General features: G+C 41.4%; 1 protein-coding gene across 1 annotated transcript in view; it reads left to right on the plus strand.

Annotated features, from left to right (window-relative positions):
* The first annotated feature begins 13,825 nt into the window (after window positions 1-13,825).
* Window positions 13,826-19,129, plus strand: part of arhgap15 (Rho GTPase activating protein 15) — a 45,865-nt gene continuing 40,561 nt past the window's right edge. The window contains exons 1-3 of the mRNA XM_071914583.2: window positions 13,826-13,925; window positions 15,587-15,764; window positions 18,904-18,969. Of these exons, the coding sequence (XP_071770684.1) occupies window positions 13,852-13,925; window positions 15,587-15,764; window positions 18,904-18,969 (318 nt within the window). The 5' untranslated portion in view covers window positions 13,826-13,851. The remainder of the gene's footprint in view (window positions 13,926-15,586; window positions 15,765-18,903; window positions 18,970-19,129) is intronic.

Below are 19,129 nucleotides of genomic sequence, written 5' to 3' on the forward strand. Positions count from 1 at the left end.
GGAGTTCTGGTCAGAGCTAGTGTGTGTCATGAGCTGGCTAGCTACCATTGTTAGCGTAGCTTCGTTGAAGTGGAAAAGCTGATATAGTTAGCTAAGCTAACCGGCACCAACAGAAAATATGCCAACACTGCATCACTCTTCATCCCCAGCTCCCTCGCCATACTTTTTTACTGTTTTTTACCTACCATTCTGGCAACCGCAGGGAGGCGGGGTCAACTTTGAAAGCTGTGTTGTGTACAAGCCACAGCCAGCAAAATCCTACTCAGTATGCCTTAAAAAAAATAAAAAAGGTTAGGTTACATAGCAACCAAGTCAGTTGTTGGTCAGTATTCAAAACTCAAGTCTAGAAAACAGCATATTTTGCTTTCAAGTCCACTGTTAATGTGGTGGAGGAGGAGGAGGAGAGACCTGTGTGTCTCTTGTGTCTAAAAACCAACAAATTAAAAAGATAGAGAAAAAGTTGAACTTGCCAGCTGATACTAGCTGATAGCTAACTTTAATCAACGTTATGGCTTTGTGATTAATTCACTTTCAAATTTAACAAGTGGGCAGAATGCGAGTGTTTAAGGTATATTCACTTAAGTTAATTCACTTCTCTGACCAGAAAATAAGCTTCAGGCACGAATTCTTTCTGTCAAATAGCGATGAAAGAGCCGGGAATGAATCGTTCGTGGCAGACAAACCTTCATAAGGAGCTGGGAGTGATCACTCACTCTGCCAAACAAGTCTTTCATTCACGGCTCTGCAGCAGCATACACATTCAAGAATTGAGAATCGTGAACGAGAGCTGTGTGATTGACAGCGGGTTGGAGAAATTCTGCTGCAAGTTGCGCATGTGGCAATAGCATAGGCAGGAGGCTAAGCAGCAAACACACTCTTCCTCTTTATGGTACGTTTTCACAGGGGCATCATTTCACGCTGCTTCCCAGTATTGGACGCTTGATAGGCGTGCTTCGATATTGGTTCCTTGCTGTACCTGATTGGACGAACACTGTCACTCGCTGGGCCGTCTGCTCCCGGATTTCAAACTGGAAAAACATGGCAGCTCGTTTGCAAACTTTCTCTTATATTACGAAAATAGTTCACCGAAATGTGTTTCTGAAAACATTTGAGGCGAGAAATAAGCCATGCAGTTGCTGAATCTGTCTTCATTTTAGATCGACAACGGTTAGTTTAAAAGTTTGTACGTGAGTTTCCAGAGGCGGCGAGTCGCACTGGACGCCCCTGATTTGCATAAAGTAGCCTAGACCTCAACTTTATGCAAATGTGGAGCGGCCAGCGTGACGCCCCGTTTCTCGAAATGCACCGTGGCGCTACCAGAATGCATTGCACGGCTGCTTACATAGAAAATGAATGGGAAGCGTGGAAATGACGGATCCTGTGGAAACGTACCATGACTCGCAACTCACGAACGGTGAGTGAGTGAGAGAGTTAGTGAGTGGTGGCATGGCAGTTCCGGGCTAACCCTGTAGTGTGCAGTGCAGCTCAATTGTGATTCACAAACAAGTTTTAAGAATGAGGGTTACACTACAACTAAATAAGCAGTCAGACAATAGTAATTTTACTAATTGACTGACTGACTAATTCACACTTTGACTAATTCACACTTTGCATTCCTCCACCTACGTAAATAATTTTGGTTATTCCACAAACTTAAGTCATGTTAGAGAAAAGTCAGTGCAGTCATTTTGGCTGCATCCTAACTATTGTGTATATCCTAATCATCTCTGTGCCATTATCAATTATCATAATCTATTTTGTTTGCATAGTTTTGAAAATAAACACTACTACTCCTACTGTTTTATAGGTCTACATTCGTCTTTTGTTAACTTTGTTCTTGTGAAGCACAATAAAAGCGTCTAAAGGCCTCAATACAATCAGTGTGTTTATAGTAATTTTTATTTGGACCGACAGACATTCATTCGCTGCCAATCGTTCACAAATCGACGACCGATGAATGAGAAATAAAGGAATTTATTTATTCTAATCCACACGGTTCTTAGTGATTGAATCAACGCGGTTCTCATCGATTCAAAGACTCTAGGCCTTTCTCAATCTGCATTCTTGTCTGTACTTGTGTTCTTGTGGACTTGTGAAACGTCATCAGTCGCAGCCCAAGTACTGTTCCAATTCAAAAGTACAGTACAGCCAAGTACAGTCCAAATGCCCGGATGTGTTCTTGCTCTGCCCGTTTTATCGAGGATGCATCGGGAAGTGACTTGTGTGGACTTGGGATAGCCAAGTATCCCAGAATGCATTTCGCACCAACCAGCGGCAAAATATCATCGGCAGTGGCGGAGGAGAAAACCCTTCGAAATACTACTGTCATGGAATGTAGTTTTAAGATTTTTTTTAGGCGGTAATGTAGTTGTATAAACTTCAAATCTGTGGTCGATTTATCAAGATAGAGCCTACTTGAAAATTTGCTCTGACGTTTTCAAGGATGTGAGGCGGGACTGGCTAGCTAGCTATCAAGATGATTGGGCGGTCAGCGCTCATGGTACCCCCGCCGAGAACAGCCTTATCTCGGCAAGTCCTTTTGAAATTTGCCGCTGGCTCTGATGCCTCTGTAGTGGTTAAACATGAGATATAATTAGTTTTGGGTATATCTAACGGGCAATCTTTGGTCTCAGAGTCTAAATCTATTATTTGTTCCCGGGGAAATCGGTTTGGCTGAGGGCAAAGTTAAGGTTCATAACTTTATATTTTTATTTAACTGTAACGTTGTACTAGAGCGCTGTCTTTGTACTTTTGACCGAATTGTTTGCTTGTCTTTATTCCCTATTGTACAAACTTGTTATACTTGTTATAATGGCTATTGTTGTGCATTAAAACATTTAAGCAATATTTTAATCTAGGGACAACTGAGGAAACCCGGGCCCTCATTGACTGGCGGGCGGCCAACGAGAGCCTTTTCACCGGCAGGCGAAATTCCTCAAAAACTGGATGGGAGTGAGTATTGATTTTGAGTGCTTGTATCGTTGCCTGTATGTCTGGGGAAGGGTTGGAGCCAGATTTGGGCAGTCTCCATCCATAATGATTAATATCTTATTGAAGTGGCAGTGTGTCACTCTTTATGTTTATGTTTTTGTTTTGCCCAGGGACTTTGATACCACTTCTGGCCTGGCAATAACTGCCAAACAGGCCAAAAAGAAGTGGAACAATTTAAAAGACAAATACAATATAATCTGCCTGTTTCTCTGCTTTGTATTATATACTGCGAGAGCCTTCCTGAGATTCCTTTTAAAGAAACTACTTAGCTTTAGTTTGCCAGGCCATATATGAAACCTAACACAGACAAAAACAACAGATGTAGTGGCCCTTGAAATAAAGTGTACTTTGGGACTGTGAATACATTCAAACAATCAGTTTCACAGTGTAGTAATTAATACCCTATTTTCAGAAGCTTAGGGACCCACCCACAGGCAAAGGGGTAGAGGCCGGTAGTGTGACTGCTGCCACCTGGCAGTGGTACAGTGTAATGGATGCTGCACTCCAGGGGCAGCACTCGATTAGTCCGCCCCTGGTTGTTGCAGCAAACCTGACTGCCACTACAGGTGGCGCGGTCAGCACACCGGCCTCTGCCCCTTCTGCAGAAGAAGCCAGGGCCAGCCAGCCACACAGGAAGAGGCCCAGGGGCAGTGAGGGTGTTCTGGACTTCCTGAGAGAGCAGGCAGAGAGGGAAGAGGATAGGGAGAGAGAGGCAGTGGCAAGAGAAGAGGAGAGGGGAAGGGCAGCCACAGCACGAGCAGAGCGATATCTGTCTCTGTTCGAAAAACTTCTTGATAAATTCGAAATAAATGTTCAGTTTGAAATTCAACCCAGGCAATTCATTCTTGAAAGCAACGGTGTATTGTGTATATTTACAACAAAACAAAACAAAATTACAAAGTCCTATATTTTGCAGTTATATACAATTATTTACAGTCATGCAGTTAAATTTAAATTAGCCAGAACAAGAAAAACATTGCAACAAATGAACATATACAACATGTATACACACATCTCTCTCTCTCTCTCTCTCTCTCTCTCTCAATACCATCTAAATGTTTTAACTTCGAGTGAACATGACTACATCTGGAGAGGTTTACTGTCTAGATGTAGTCATGTTCACCCAGACATGCTGGCAGTTCCTCAGGAGCAGAAAGCTGGGCAGCAAGCCTTCCTCAGACACCGTTCCCTGACAGGTCCCTCTCGTCGACTTCTGCGTTGCCCGTGTCATCCTCGTTGTCATCTGGGTCCAGGCCTTCCTCCTCCTCTTCCTCCAGAATATCACCTGCTGCCACACACATGTTGTGGAGGATGCAGCAGGCACCAATCACCTTCAGGACGAACAGAGGCCGGATCTCCAGCGCCCTCAAGAAGATGGAGCGCCAGCGCGTTTTCAAGATCCCAAAGGTGCGCTCAATAATGTTCCTTCCTCTCGTTGTACCGGGCTTCAACTTGGCCTGTTAATCAAAATTCACATAGAAAATGTATGGTGTATTTCAAAGTCACCAAAGTAACAATTTGCTGTGTGTGTGTGTTTAATGAGACAGAGAGAGTGTTCTTACTTGCTACAGGCTGGTGGTATGGTGTCATGATAACAACAGGACGCTGCAGGCACGGGTATCCTCCATCTCCTAATAGAAAGTACCCAGCTGGTGGATACAGGGCCTGTTGGTACATGAGCGATCTCCGTAGGACCAGCGCATCATGTACAGATCCTGGATTGCCAATGTACACATCCAGAAATGCGCCCTTGGCATCACAGATGCCCTGCAGTAGCACTGAGGGGAAAAGTTTCCTGTTGATATAGCATTTCTTCTGTGGCTCTGCAGGAGGAAGAATCCTGATGTGGCACCCATCGATGGCACCGGCAGCACAGCGGAATGCCTCATGGCCAGCAAGGCGAAGAAAGCCGGTCCCCACCTCCTCCATCTCCTCTGGTTTGGGGAAATGAATAGCTCTGTGGAGGATGGTCATCATTTCCTCCACGACGTTGTGGACGGTCCTGCAAACTGTGGCTAGTGGCATGGCAAAGATGTCTGCATTTACCCTGTAGGAGGCTCCACAGGCAAGCCAGTAGACTGTGACCTGCACCTCAATTTCATGGCTCCATCCATGGGCTTTTTGCCGGGGCAGCATCTGGACCAGCATGTTGATGCTGTTCCTGGATAGCCTTAAGGCTGGTTTCAAGTCCGCTCCAGAAAATAACATGGCGAGGATAGGCACATGGTCATTAATTTGTGCATACCTTTGTAAGGGACTTTGGTCCTGTTAAAAAAAAGAAATCTCTTTTTTAGAATTTTTTAACATTGTTTATTAATTGTTATATTTATTATGTATTATATTTATTGCTTATTTATGTGTTTTTACTATTTAATATTTATTCAACTGTATTCTAAATATGAATTGTCTGATATGAATTGTTGAAGTCTACCGGAATTAAATTTCCCTCTAACATCTGACCTGTTTGAGAAGGTTTGTATTTCTTTCATTGCTTGATAGGCAGTGTAAGAGCACACCTATCTTCCCAGGTTCTGAGTCAAAAAGTTACTGTAGCCTACATGATTACTGTATCACAGACATGAAATGTCCTGTTTGTGTTGAAGTCTGTCCTGGTTAATGACTAATGATGTACGTGACACAGATGAGGTACAGGTACTTCTTGCATTAATGTATATTAAACTGCATTAGTTTTTATCTAGGTGTACCAAGTAAACTGTCAAGTCTACATATAAATGGGTAGACAGGTTAACAAAAAAGCATAATGATTAGACAAACATACAAAGCTAGAGAGACATGCTAATATGGCACGTCTCCTCTCCATCCTCCACCGCATCCTGGCTCTTCTTTCACGGATTCGCCTCCTCAGTTGGGCAGCCTCCGCTTCAGCTTCTTTATAAAGCATACCGAAGGCAACGGCAATCAGGGTCTGATCCATTTTGATGTTTTTTTGTCTAATTTTCTAATGTCTGATGTCTAATTTTGTTTCTCTTCATTTATTCACTCACCGATATCCACAACAACAACCTTCCACAACCTTTTTCCCGCCACTGGCTTTTTATATGTAGGCTACAGATCTTGGAACACTCAAAATATATACATATTAATATATTTTTTTTAATTAATATTTTTAAAATGAAAACGAAAAGAGGCAGGGTTGTGTTTTATATCATATTTCGTTTTATTGTAAATGTACATTACAGTGAAGATAACCGGAGTAGACACGTATTGCCAAGACGAGCTGAGATGGTGACATCATCAAGGACGTGCTGTTCCAATTGCAGAATGACCGTACTGCGTCCTCCCGTCCTCAGGAGTTTGTACTCCCGAGTCGAACTTGCCAAGTCCGAACTTCCAAGTACGCAAGTCCCAACTTGGCGTGCTTGGTATTGAGAAAGGCCCTCTGTGTTTCCGCTTTTATGAATGTTGGCTGCCCTCTAGCGGTACTGGATAGACACTACATCGTTCACGAACACGAATCATGTGGAGGCAACCCACTCTTTTGTCATTCATCGTTCACCGGGAATCTTCCCTCTCACCCGCGCATAATGGCCAACTGAATCAAATGAACGAAAGAGTCAATTGAATAAATCTTTCCACTGAGTCACTCATAAAGAAAAGAGCCGAACCTTTCATCACTACTGTCAAATAGGGCAGCCAATATCGTACAAGACAATTTGAGGTGACACCATCAGATTTTAAAGCTACACTAAGCGATTTTTTTCTGACGACTAGAGGGTGACAGAAACCGCAACACATTTGTAAACACACAGCAACGCTATAGGCGACGGAAGCAAGGACAAACTGTGCATAAAGGCTAATGGCTAAAATAAACGTACCTACAGAGAAATATCGCCGGTTACCAGTCTTGCTTTGCCAGATTTTTCTCCTGCTGAAGGTCACATGTCCCACAATGACAAGTGAAGAGGCAGGTAGCAAGTTTACTAGTTGAAAACGTTTACTCGCTCACTTCATCGATTCCACTATTACTCGGGCCGAATTTGACAACAAGCTTTAAGGGGGTCGCACACACAAGACGAGAAGCGTCACGTCGTGTCGCGCCGTGTTGCGCCGCGTAGCAGATAGGACAAGGCGCAGGTATACCACATAGGAAACGTCACACAGAGCGCGCCAGTAGACGTTAATATGTATACTAGATTAACGTTATAACGTTACAATTTACCGGTACATCCCGTTACTCCCGCAATCTTCCTCCAAGCTGCCGACTTTAATTGGTTATCCTTAAATAATCTGTGATTGATGGCGTATAATTCTGGATATTTACCTACTTCATTGATTAACCATTCATCATCCATCTTTGTTTTTTGTTTTTGTTTTTTTAGGGTCATTCATAAAGTGAATGAATGGATATAGCTACTGGATAGCCTACATTTATAGGCGATGTTTTTTTAGATGGAAAACAAATGTCAGCCAACAAAATAAAAACAAGTTATTGTTTTTAAAATATTAGATGGCTTGCTACTTCTGTTCACAATGATAAATTGTTCTGGGTTTAGTAGCAATAGTGGAAAACATGAGTGGCGCTCCAAGGCTCTGAGCAGCGCTGGAAGTCGTGGCTGGGTGCCGGCGTGCGGCAGCGCCAGACGCCTCCAGTCGGCGGCGGTGTGTGCACCTTCATTGTAAACACTGGCTTCGAATTTTTGGACGCTGTATGTCGTCCGCCAGACGCGTCCGGTGTGCAACCCCCTTTAGGAAAGAGGTGAAAACAACAACACAGCTGCTGCTGTGTGGCTATTTGTTTATATCATTACGTCTCATGGAAATCTCCACGTAGCACACGTTAGTTTCAGGATTGGTTACAGGGTCTGAAATTGCTTATTGCAGGTTTAAAGGATAAGGCCGGTGTTTTTTAATGCATTGCTTACCGTCAACAAATCCTATGAAAATAACAAAATCAACAATACGTTTGCTCTACTTTCTGACTTCCCACGTACCGTTTTTAGCCGTTACCCGGAAGTAATTGGCTCCAATTGTAAGCTAAAAACCTTGAAATACAGCTCACAAAGACATAGTTTCAATTTTAAAACTCGCTAACTGTTACCACGAAAAGTCAGGCTGTTGTAGTTATTACCAAATCAAATTCAAATGGGAACAAATTCTTCATTACGCCGGGGACTATTTTAGGTGCTACAGAACTACTTTCCTGAGATTGCAAACGTGTTTACAGCCGGCTTATTAAGTTGTTTGAGGAAAAAGTCGGCTGGCCCGGTGCATCGTGATGATGAAATATGTTGCCCAGAGCAACGGCATGGCTCTTTGACGTGTTTTTAATCGTTTTTTTTAATACAATGGAGTTCTATGGCTGCTGGGACATGGCTTCATTGGGCATCGGCTACATGGACGAGACTGCTGATTGTTGATTTTCATAGGATTTGTTGACGGTAAGCAATGCATTAAAAAACACCAGCCTTATCCTTTAAGCCAGTGCTACCCAGGCCACCCTTTGGCTCCGCCCATTAAATTTTTTTGAGGCTGTCAAGTAGTGTGGTCGACTGGATCAAAAGCAGTGTTAAGATCAGGAAGGATTAAAATAGAGCAATCACCAGCATCAGCAGTAAGCAGTAGATCATTGGTGACTTTAAAGGTCCCATATTCTACACTTTCCAGTGTTTTATTTTCTGTCTTGAGGTCCATTCAAAGCTGTGTGTGTGGTGTCATGAACCAAAAACACTCTCAATCCATTTCTCCACGTTCATTTTCCAGCATCTCTCTGAGCCTTACCAAGAACAGGCTGTTTCTGTCTCTGTGTCTTTAAGGCTCATTAATATTAACGACCCCTCTGTTGTCAAAGTCGATCCGAATCGAAGCTCCTCCCCCGAAGCTCCCTCCCTTCAGTAGCTTTTAATTTTTTTTAAACTAGCTTGTCTCCTCCCTAGCTATTTGAAAGCCCCCCCACCCCGAAAAAAAACAAAACTAGTTTGTTGACAAATGTGTTGTGGTTTCTGTCACCCTCCAGTGCGAAAAGAGCCAGTAGACTGGGACCTATTAACAACTGCTGAAATATCTGGTCCAACTGAACCAAGGATCTCTTTTATAAACTTGATGTAGAGAGGGCAGGAGGAGAATTTCATGTGACAAATAGTTTCCTCCTAAAACCAAAAGAGTAATGGGTTGAAAACAGCTCAGTACTGTAAACAAAATACAAAATGGTGGCAAATTAAATAAATTAAAAACACATTCAACACTAACCACAAAAAATATAATCTGAAGACATTTAGATCATATAAACAACATCCCACATGATCATAGAGAATGCAATTGACTGGTTCAGTATTGTTTAACTCTAGAAGATTGTGCTGCTTTCAACTCCTAACATTAAAGGATAAGTTTGGCGATTTTGTACCTATGTATAGACCTATATGTATTGTCTCTTACATACGTGTAGTACTTTGACCCACAGAGAATATCGGCTTCTGAGTCAGCAGTCGGTTGAAACTGCGAGCTCCGTTGCTAGGCCTCTTGCTGCTGACAATGAGTCAAAATGTGGTATGTGAAAATATCTCCCCCCCCAAAAAAAACAGCCTGTGAAAACAATATGGCAAATTTATATATAGGTCCAAAATTGCTGAACTTATCCTTTATGAAAACTTTTAATATTAAGCATTGGCTTCCTCAAGGAAAAAAAAGTGCAACACTTACACACAGTGAAATCATATATTTCATATATCAAACTGTACAACACATGAAAAGGTGGATTAATGTGGTGCTTAGTTTACCTACATTACATTATTTGCACCACATTGAGTATAAAGTAGGTTGTGCAGTTTAGTACTGTAGAGCAAAATTCATATGCTTATATGAATAATATCTTTTTTACATAAACTATGCTCCACGTTCCAGGCTCCGAAAATGTATCTGTTTGAATCCATTTTATCATGCCCACTTCAGTCCACTTGAGGGAGCCATTTACTTAATTTTGTCTGGCTTCCCACAGCTTGGGTTTGACCAAACCAAGTCACCACAAGCAACCTTTTGCACAGGCAGCATTATGTTTGTTAATTGCTAGGATTAGAAAGCCAGGGTTTATCTTGCCTCTTGACTCTGTATCTAGAGAATGGATCATGTCTATTCAAGATATGTATTTTGCATTTGTAAACTATTGTGAAATAATTATATTTTTGTGATTGTCAGCAGGACAAGCAACTGCATCTAGATTCCTCTAAATCTGCATAATTTTTTATTATTATTAACTCAAATAATTGCTTAAATGCAGTTCCTGAAACTACTATACTGTACCTGCAAAAGGCCCTAAAACACTCAAAATATGTCTCAAAATGAAAAAAAATCTGTCAGTGAATATCAGTGTCACCAAATGGAAATCTCTCTTTCTCACTGCATAAATACTGACAGGCAAAATGCCAAGTATCAGCATCAATATGACATGGTCAACCCTGAATGCATCTTCCTTTAGTTTATACCATACTGGTGATACTGTCTATAGACTGTATAGTGTTGCTGTCACAACATAAATTAGTGTAAAAATAAAAAAATGGTCTGCACACAAGTTATTCCTCACGCGCACACACACACACACACAAACATGTATTTCAGTATTCAGATTTCACACTAATTTATGTCTGTGTATTATGACACAAATGCAAGCTTTTTACAATATTGCAAACAAAATGATTCATAGTTTGGAAATAATGTTGCAGCATATACAGTAAGTGCAAAAGTTCACAGTAATTACTGTAATGGAAAAGAAAATAGTGAAAGATAGATTTGACTGTGGCATCTCACAGGTCATCCAGTATCACACATCACATTTACATTTTCTTGCGAAATTGCACATTGCTAGTTGTATTTTGCATGTAAGGATTTACACAATGAAAACATGTATAAATGCATGTGTGGGAGAATTTCACTGAGATCAATATCATCTATTTTGATTAGTAAGACTTTTATTATATAGTGTTATGGGCAAAAGTGTTAATGGTGGGCGTTTTGGCACAGTTTTGAGAATGTAGTTAGTCATTTAAGGATTGCGATTGAGAAAAACTGTATATCACTGCTTACATTAAAAACGTATTATAAAACCAGATCACAAGATTGTCTAGTTGCTCCACAGTGCTCCACATATTGGCTCAGAACCTGGCAAACTGGGTTTGCATGCGTGACATTTGCATATCCGACCTTTGTGCGGCCCAGTTGCAGCACGGAGCACGGTGTTGCGACTATCTACATTTTACCTATGGGTAAGTGAATACAATTATCTTGTTTTGCTTATTTTTCCATAAACAACTCAAGTTGTACTATGAGGAACATTAAAGGAATAGTTCACCCAAAAACGAAAATTCTGTCACTATCTACCAGTTGAAACACAGGTGAAGTTTGTTAGTCAATGTGACACAGTCTGTAGCAGCCTTCTCCAAAACAACTTAAGTCAGTGGGAACCGGTTCTTTAGAGTTCCAAAAATAACAAAAAATGAACATAAAATGACTCCATACAGCTCATGCAGCATAATATAAGTCTTCTAAAGCCGAACAATCGTAGCCTGGTAAGACCATCCTGATCACGTGACCGCACATTCTGTTTCGCTCCACGGATCAGTCTGGACTTCCAGCCGCCCACATCGATTTCAGTGGGCGGGAGTACTTGCCTTGACAGACAAACTCCTTCAGCCAATCAGCGAATCCAAATTCAAATCCAGTCGGAAGAACGGCGAAAACGTCTTTTCCGCCGAGAAACTCCGCTAGTGCATACTCTTGTTCTTGTTTAATTGTTGTTATTGAGTCTATTTCTGCAATAACTGCACTTATGGCTGTGTTTACTCTACTAACGTTAACGTTACCGCTCGTTGCTTCGGGAGACGCCATTACTGTTTTGCCAGCGGCGGCCTGTATTTCACATCATCAACTACGACGCAGTCCCTGATTGGCCCGGTTACATTGTAATTTCAGGAAATCGATGTGGGCGGCTAGAAGTCCAGACTGATCCGTGGAGCGAAACAGAATGTGAGGTCACGTGATCAGGATGGTCTTACCAGGCTAGAACAATCGCACAGTGAGTGGAAAAAAACTATATTTACACCATTATTTAGCTCAACTACAGCTGTTTTTCGGAAAACGGTCATGCGTGTGTGCACCCAGACCGCGTGCATTCATGTGAATCTCCTCCACTTCCGTGTTTACACTGCTACGCATAGGTTTACATCACACAAATTAAAATAGCTCTGTTGGAAGTGCCTCCGTCAGACCTAACATTACCTTTTCGGTCATCGGCCTGTTGCCTAGCTGTTGTAGCTGAGCGAGGGCTCTTTCTGGTTGGTTTAACAGAGACTGTAAGACTGATCATTGCGGAATACAACTGTGACTTTTCTCAAATTGCAGGACCCAGAGCGGCTCCGGCTAATTGCTGGATGTCAACTTCTGTGAAACAAGTGAAATTGCATTGGAAACAAGTGAAATTATCTCAACCCAGTGGCAGATTTCTTCACTTGTTTTAAGAAAATTTGGATTTTAGGACTCAATAATAGACTAAATTACTTATTAAGATGGAGATTTTTTGCAGTGTACACACACAAAGACATATATATATATATACCTATACATACACCTATATACATACTCATACATGTAGGCCTATACATACATAGCCTCTCCTATTTATGATGGCTGCATTTACACATATATACTGTATATTTAAATATTAACCCTGGGTTACCTACATCTACATTTCCTAGACTATGAATAGGACAATCAACATGTCTGTGGTATATTACAATGGGAAAATAAGGGCACGAAATCAAGTCGAGTCATAGTGTAAGACAGATCACAGGATGTGATAATATGCACTGAATGATTACTTAGATATAGGATTTTTTATTTAAACTAGCTGGAGACATAGCGTTAACGTAAAAATCCAGCAGGCTTCATGTTGGACTAGTCGTTTTTCTAAGTTACTATGTGGTTGAGTGGCTTTCTCTATGCCGATACATTAAAGTTGAGTGACTGAGTGGTTACTTTCCATAAAGTGACGAGTAACAGGAGAGATAATATCTTTTTTTTTTTTTAAGATTTATTTTAGGCATTTTATGCTTTATTGACAGAGACAGTGTGAGAGAGAGACAGGAAGGTATGGGAGAGAGAGAGGGGAGGACACACAGCAAATGAACGCGGGCCGGACCCGAACCCGAACCCGGGTCGCCGCGGGAAGGACTGAGCCTTATATGGTACGCGCTCTACTCAGCGAGCCACCGGGGCGCCCCTAGGAGAGATAATATCTTGACGTCTGACAACTGAAGTACGTTCTGAGATTCTCGTTCTCAATTGACAGGGTGTTTTGGAACACGGACAACGCAGCAAATATATTAAATTTTTTGTGTGACACGGTATACGTGACTGAATATGAAACTTGTTTTTGCCAGAAACTGGGTTTGCAAAATAACTGTGCCCTCAACCAAAAGGGTCATGTGTGCAACGTGGAGAATGCAAAATTATTGTATACAACTTCATGATACATATAGCCCATCATTGAATTTTAAACAGCACTTAGGGCAATTTGACACACATTACTAAAACCAGCCAGTGAAAAGGAGAAGAGCAAAACCACACCAGCTTTCTCTCTTTCTCTGTGGAATATGGATTTTGACATGCAGTGAATACGCAACGATGTACAGTCTCTCACGCAAGTTACAACTCCTGCACCAAGTGTTAACATGTAGTCTCCTGAGAATGAGGTTAACGTGTTGTCTGTTTTTTTTTTTTTCAGAAGATTTCTGAGCAAGTGTCATGGCTCAGGAAATGGGGAGGCTGCAGCACAAAACACAACTCACATCGACTGTTGTACTTTGAGAGACGGTGGTTTTGAAGAAGCCACGTGACGAAACGCACTTCCTCTAAATGGAAGGCCTGTGCGCTCTCTCTGTCTTTCTACTTTTGCAATCTGTGACTGGCAGAGGGATGGCGGGGACGAGGTAAGATGCCAGTAAATGATCCGTCAAAGGACTTCATCTGTGGTCCAAATTTATGATTTTACGCATCTTTTTTTTGTTTTCTTGGTGACTGGTGTATGTCTGCATGCTCTTTTGGATCATTAATGGTTCAAAACACTTTTTGGGGTGATTTATATGCTATGTAGGCCCTCACTTACTGGATGCGTGATGCATGGAATACACAGTAGTTTGTTTTCTTATTTAAGTCTATGGAGGGTCGTCCTCGATTACAGGTTGTACTTGGGGCTTGATGAGCTCGAAACAGCTTATTAGAAGGTGTTGAGACATCTGGCTTGTGCTTTTGGACAGAGGGATTTCACGACTATTGTATTTGCTAACTGAGTTGCTGTTAAGGTGTCATGAAACTGTTTTTTGCTCAACCCTCAGCATCCGGGGTGCAGATTCAGGGTTAAAGATAGCCTTTTGCAACACACAGAACACTATGCGTTTTGGCGATATTGTTCACCAAATTTAGGGGGGTGTTTTAATAAGACTTCATGCATGACTTTAGCTTCCGTTGTACAGAGGGCTTCAATTTGTTTCCTGTTACTGAAGTTGTCTAAATATAGTTACGTAACACATCAGACATTCTGATCAGTTTTGTTTGAGGTGGGTTTTTGTTATGTGGACAGCTAGTGCTTTGCTTGGTTTTATCCGCCTAGTAGAAACCCACGATGCAGAAAGGTGTTTGAGAAAGAAAAGCAATGGACTTTAGCAAGTTTTCAGACTTCAGATCAAAGCTGTTGGTTGTCAACATGAGATTGATGCTATAGTTTAGGACAAATCTTTCTTGACATTGATTGCAAATAGCGTGCATCAGAAAATGTAAGGTAACTTCACGTAGTAGCTTTTTTCATTATATGTGATATATAGTGATTCTCTCAGGCACGCTCGACAGAAATGAATATTGTGAATGTTGTGATCACATCTTTTTGAAGCAATGTAATTGCATAGAAGAGCAAAAATGACCAGTTCATTTGATGAACCCAGACCTATAGATGGGCAGGTGTTTAGTTTAAAGAAGAATTTAAGTTGGAGAGGGTCATGTTGAAAAGCTCCAGCATCTTCTGTATTCATCTGACAAAGATCAGTCAGCTCAGTAAGTGTATACTTCCAAGAATATCATGTACATTTATATTTAATGTTCATAGAGGTCCTAAAATTGTGTGTGTGTGTGTGTGTGTGTGTGTGTGTGTGTGTGTGTGTGTGTGTGTGTGTGCGCACGTGCCTGGCTCTGGTGTTACAAGTAGACCATAGGCTTCCCTTGTTATTGACAGACACACATTGCAGAAACAGACGTGTCGCAACGACTTGTGAAGCAATCAGAGCCATGAACAGGAACCCAAAGACATCTTACCAGCAGAAGGAAAAGACAAGCCTTGCTCTTTTGTACATTTTTGTTTCACTTAATGCTTGTGGGGAGTTTAACAGAATTTATTGTTATAGTTTGGGAACTGCTCAAACTTTCATATCAAAGAACCCCCAAATAGATATTAGACACCCATTTGATAAGATTTTGTTCCAGGGAACCCCATGAGAGAAGATTTTTGTTTTTAGGGTTAGGGTTAGGGTTACTGTCTATACTTACGGTGGGGAGATAACAGTGGAGAGGTATCCCTTGAACTTTGCTGTTTTGCGTGCAGGATCACCAACTTACAGAGTGGTGGGAAGCAGCCGCTCCCCCTGGTTCTGCCTCACCAGCTGTCTGTGGCGTCGCCGGGCGCTGTGCAGATGCGCATTAAGAGCTCCCAGAGCTCCGGGGAGCGCCTGAGCCAGTCCAAGTCCATGGTGCTGCAGGATTCTGACCTCCCTCCGAAGCCTGTGAGTATAGGACAACCAATACCCTGCACTGCTTCTCGTACTGACTCATTCTGTGCCCATATGTGCACTCATCAGTGTTCCTGTTCATACACAAGGAAGGGTGGATCCTTGTGCCTAAAACTGATCTACCCTAATTTAATTCACATAGGTTCCACTGGAGGGCTTTAAAACGCTGTTTTAAAACGAAAACGTATTAGTGTGGATGTGGCCTTAGTGTTGCATACTGTAGTCTAAATGCTGTTTCAGAGGCCCTTCATTCCCACTGGCACTGACTGTCAAGGTGCTGCATGTAGCATTTTAACATCAATAAATCATTACCACATTAATATTGAGACATTAGTACAATTTCTGTAAACAAACAAGACCATAACCTAGAACAGTGATTCTCCCTTTTTCATATCAAGGATCCTAATTTAGTCCACATTAGAGCCACAGACCCCCATTTGATGAGATTTTGTCTTTCAGACCCAAATCTGCGAATATTTTTTATTGTTAGATATGATTTTGTCCAGAATTCCACGACTATCTGTATTGTAGGTAGAGAGATAACAGTGAACCTATGATCAAAATAGTCATTCTTCTACATTCTCTAATTGTGTAATGAAGTAATGGTGAAGTTTAACACTTCATCAATTTGCTGGGGACCCCCTGGAACCCCCTCAAGGACCCCTGGTGGTCCCCGGACCCCACGTTGAGAACCACTGACCTAGAAGACTGTCAAGCCTCTACCGGCCTCTACACTGGATTTTCCATTGTGTGTCAACAGGTCTGATTTGGAGGGAAATCTGTTGGATTGCTTTACAGCACAAAGGCCGATTGCTTTATGGCACAATACAGAAAACATTTTTACTTAAAGTAATCCACAACTACATTCAAGTTCCCTTAGTTTCAACCTAGGTCAAGTGGTTAGATGCATATTGGCTGTTATCAAGGGCTTTAATCAGCTCTTCTCCTCCTTGCTCTTCCAAACAAGTGCCAGGGAGGGGAAGGGGGGCAAGTAGCAACAGGAGGTAATGGGGTTTATGGGAAATGCGGTCTTAATTTTGAGAAACACTGCACTAATAATACCACTGGCGTGAGTTAGAGGCTGCCAATCGTCTCCACTGTGGTCTCATTTGTTCACAGTTATAATATCAAAGTATCACAATTAATAGAATGATATATAAATGTTTAAAAATGCTAAAAGTAGCACCTTTTTAAAAATAACCGCATCATTCTGTATTGGAAATAACTTAGATCATTTCTGGTTTGATTTCACAGCACAGACGTATTGACAGTTGTTAGCCATTCCGTGACATATTTGTATAAATTCCAGTAATGATGATTATGTATTGTTTTCTAAACTGTACTTGCACAGTAGGTGATTATCATTAGCTTAATTGAGCTGATCTCTGTTTGACTCCTAGCAGGCCCCTATGGGAAAAACATGCCGTAAAAAAAGATAAAACAGATGATGCATTTACAAAATGAGCAATCTGCCGCAGCATATTTGGTATGAAGTAGCTATCGCCGTGTGGCCATGATGATCTGGATAGAACCGCTAATCTAATCTATTTGATAAGGGCTAGGGTGAGCGGTGACACCTGTTTCGTATAGTTCTTCCACAAAGCCATTGCATCTGTTTAGTTACAAAATACAGTAATATTTCATTTATGAACCCATCCACTGACAAACAATATCCTCCTAACATTCATTGCAACTTCTCACAGTGTGAGATAATTGACAGAAACCAGAAGAAGCAACGTTTTTTGCACAGTCTCAGCCACAAGCACACATTCGAAGCGGCTTTGTCCCATGTTTGCTAATTACGCAGACGATACTCGCTACTTGTTTGCAAGATGCGGCCCTGTAATAACAGTTTTACCAGAGGGCAGCGAGGCAGAGGCTACTGAGTGTAATTAACCAGGATCGTCCTACAGACTGGAAACACGGTCATTAACATTCAGGGCACTATAAAAGTGTTGCTGTAACGTTGCATCAGTTCACCACTCCAGTGTACAGGCTGTTGTTTTGATTACGGTCATAGGTTTCATTGCGTTGCAATGAAAAACACAAAGGTTATCTAATCTCATAAACAAGTGCCATTGTGTGCTGGTGAGTGGGGATGATGACATCAAGCTCAGATCCAAACCCATTATTGTTCAGGCTGGAGGTTGTCTGCTGGTTTTGGGGGGGAAAAAATAAAATAAAACTCAGAAATAATAATAAAAAAAGAAAATAGGGCTGCAAAATAACTGGACCCAAACAGAGAGAGAAAGAAAAACCTTTGGGTCTCTGAGAAGTCTGGGCCATTCTTGCTGTCCTCAAATTCCCAGCATTCCTAGAGTGTTGAGCGACCAGTAGAGGGCAGGCCAGCACTGTGCTAGTGGGGAGAAGTTCATGTCAAACTGGAGACACTCTACTGCAGTTTTTAATAGGTCCCCGCTCTCTAAAAAGGGAATGCATTTCATCGAACAGTATTCTTCCTGTTCTTGCATGCCACTTTGCTAAAATGGCAAATACTGTTGTATTTCTGTGCAAACGGAATATTACAACCACATCGTCCTGGTAATTCTTTACAAACTTGGTTGAGGAAAGAGTAAAAATCAGATTGAATTCAATTGATTTAACAACTGCAATGCTGGATTTATGTAAAAAAATATTTGTTTTTTAGGGTGATTTTTTTTTATTTTTTTAATTGATATCAGCTATCATGGTCTGATCATGATTGGCATTGGGTTGGGGTGAGCAGCGAGGTCTTATGCCTCACACACACACATACACACACACACACACACACAGAGCTGTCACACAATAGCATGCACTACACAATACAAATATAATATACACAATATAATACACATTGCTCATATGCCATGTTCTTTATCTAATCACATGTACATGCCTAATTGCCTGCATGATGTTGCATTGCATTGCCATTGGATCTGCATTGATAATTGACTTCAACATACATTATTTTAAGAGAAGAATTATTGTCTGTATTCTATTTTCTGCACCTGTATACTTTTTTACAAGATGAAATATAATGCCTACAATATTAAATACATTTTAAATATTAACATAAAAATAAAACTAATACTATAGATGATTTGTAGCATTAACGGAGCTCAGTTCAGTGTTCCTCTGCTCTGATTTGCAGATCTCTCGCCACCGGAGGAATCAGTCCCAGCATAACGTTGGTGGTGCCGCAGTGTTTGGAACCTCAGTGAGTATGACAGCACATCCATATGTGATAGGAGAGCGCTTCAGCAACATTCTGGGTGGATCAAAAGTTTCACTCGGTAGGGAATTCTGTGGTCACCCCGTCAGAAAATAAAAATGTATTTCAGTAGTTGGATTATGCCGCAGGCCGCTGTGCCCTTTTT

Source organism: Centroberyx gerrardi, chromosome 10, assembly GCF_048128805.1.
Source record: "Centroberyx gerrardi isolate f3 chromosome 10, fCenGer3.hap1.cur.20231027, whole genome shotgun sequence".
In the NCBI taxonomy this organism is placed as follows: Eukaryota; Metazoa; Chordata; class Actinopteri; order Beryciformes; family Berycidae; genus Centroberyx; species Centroberyx gerrardi.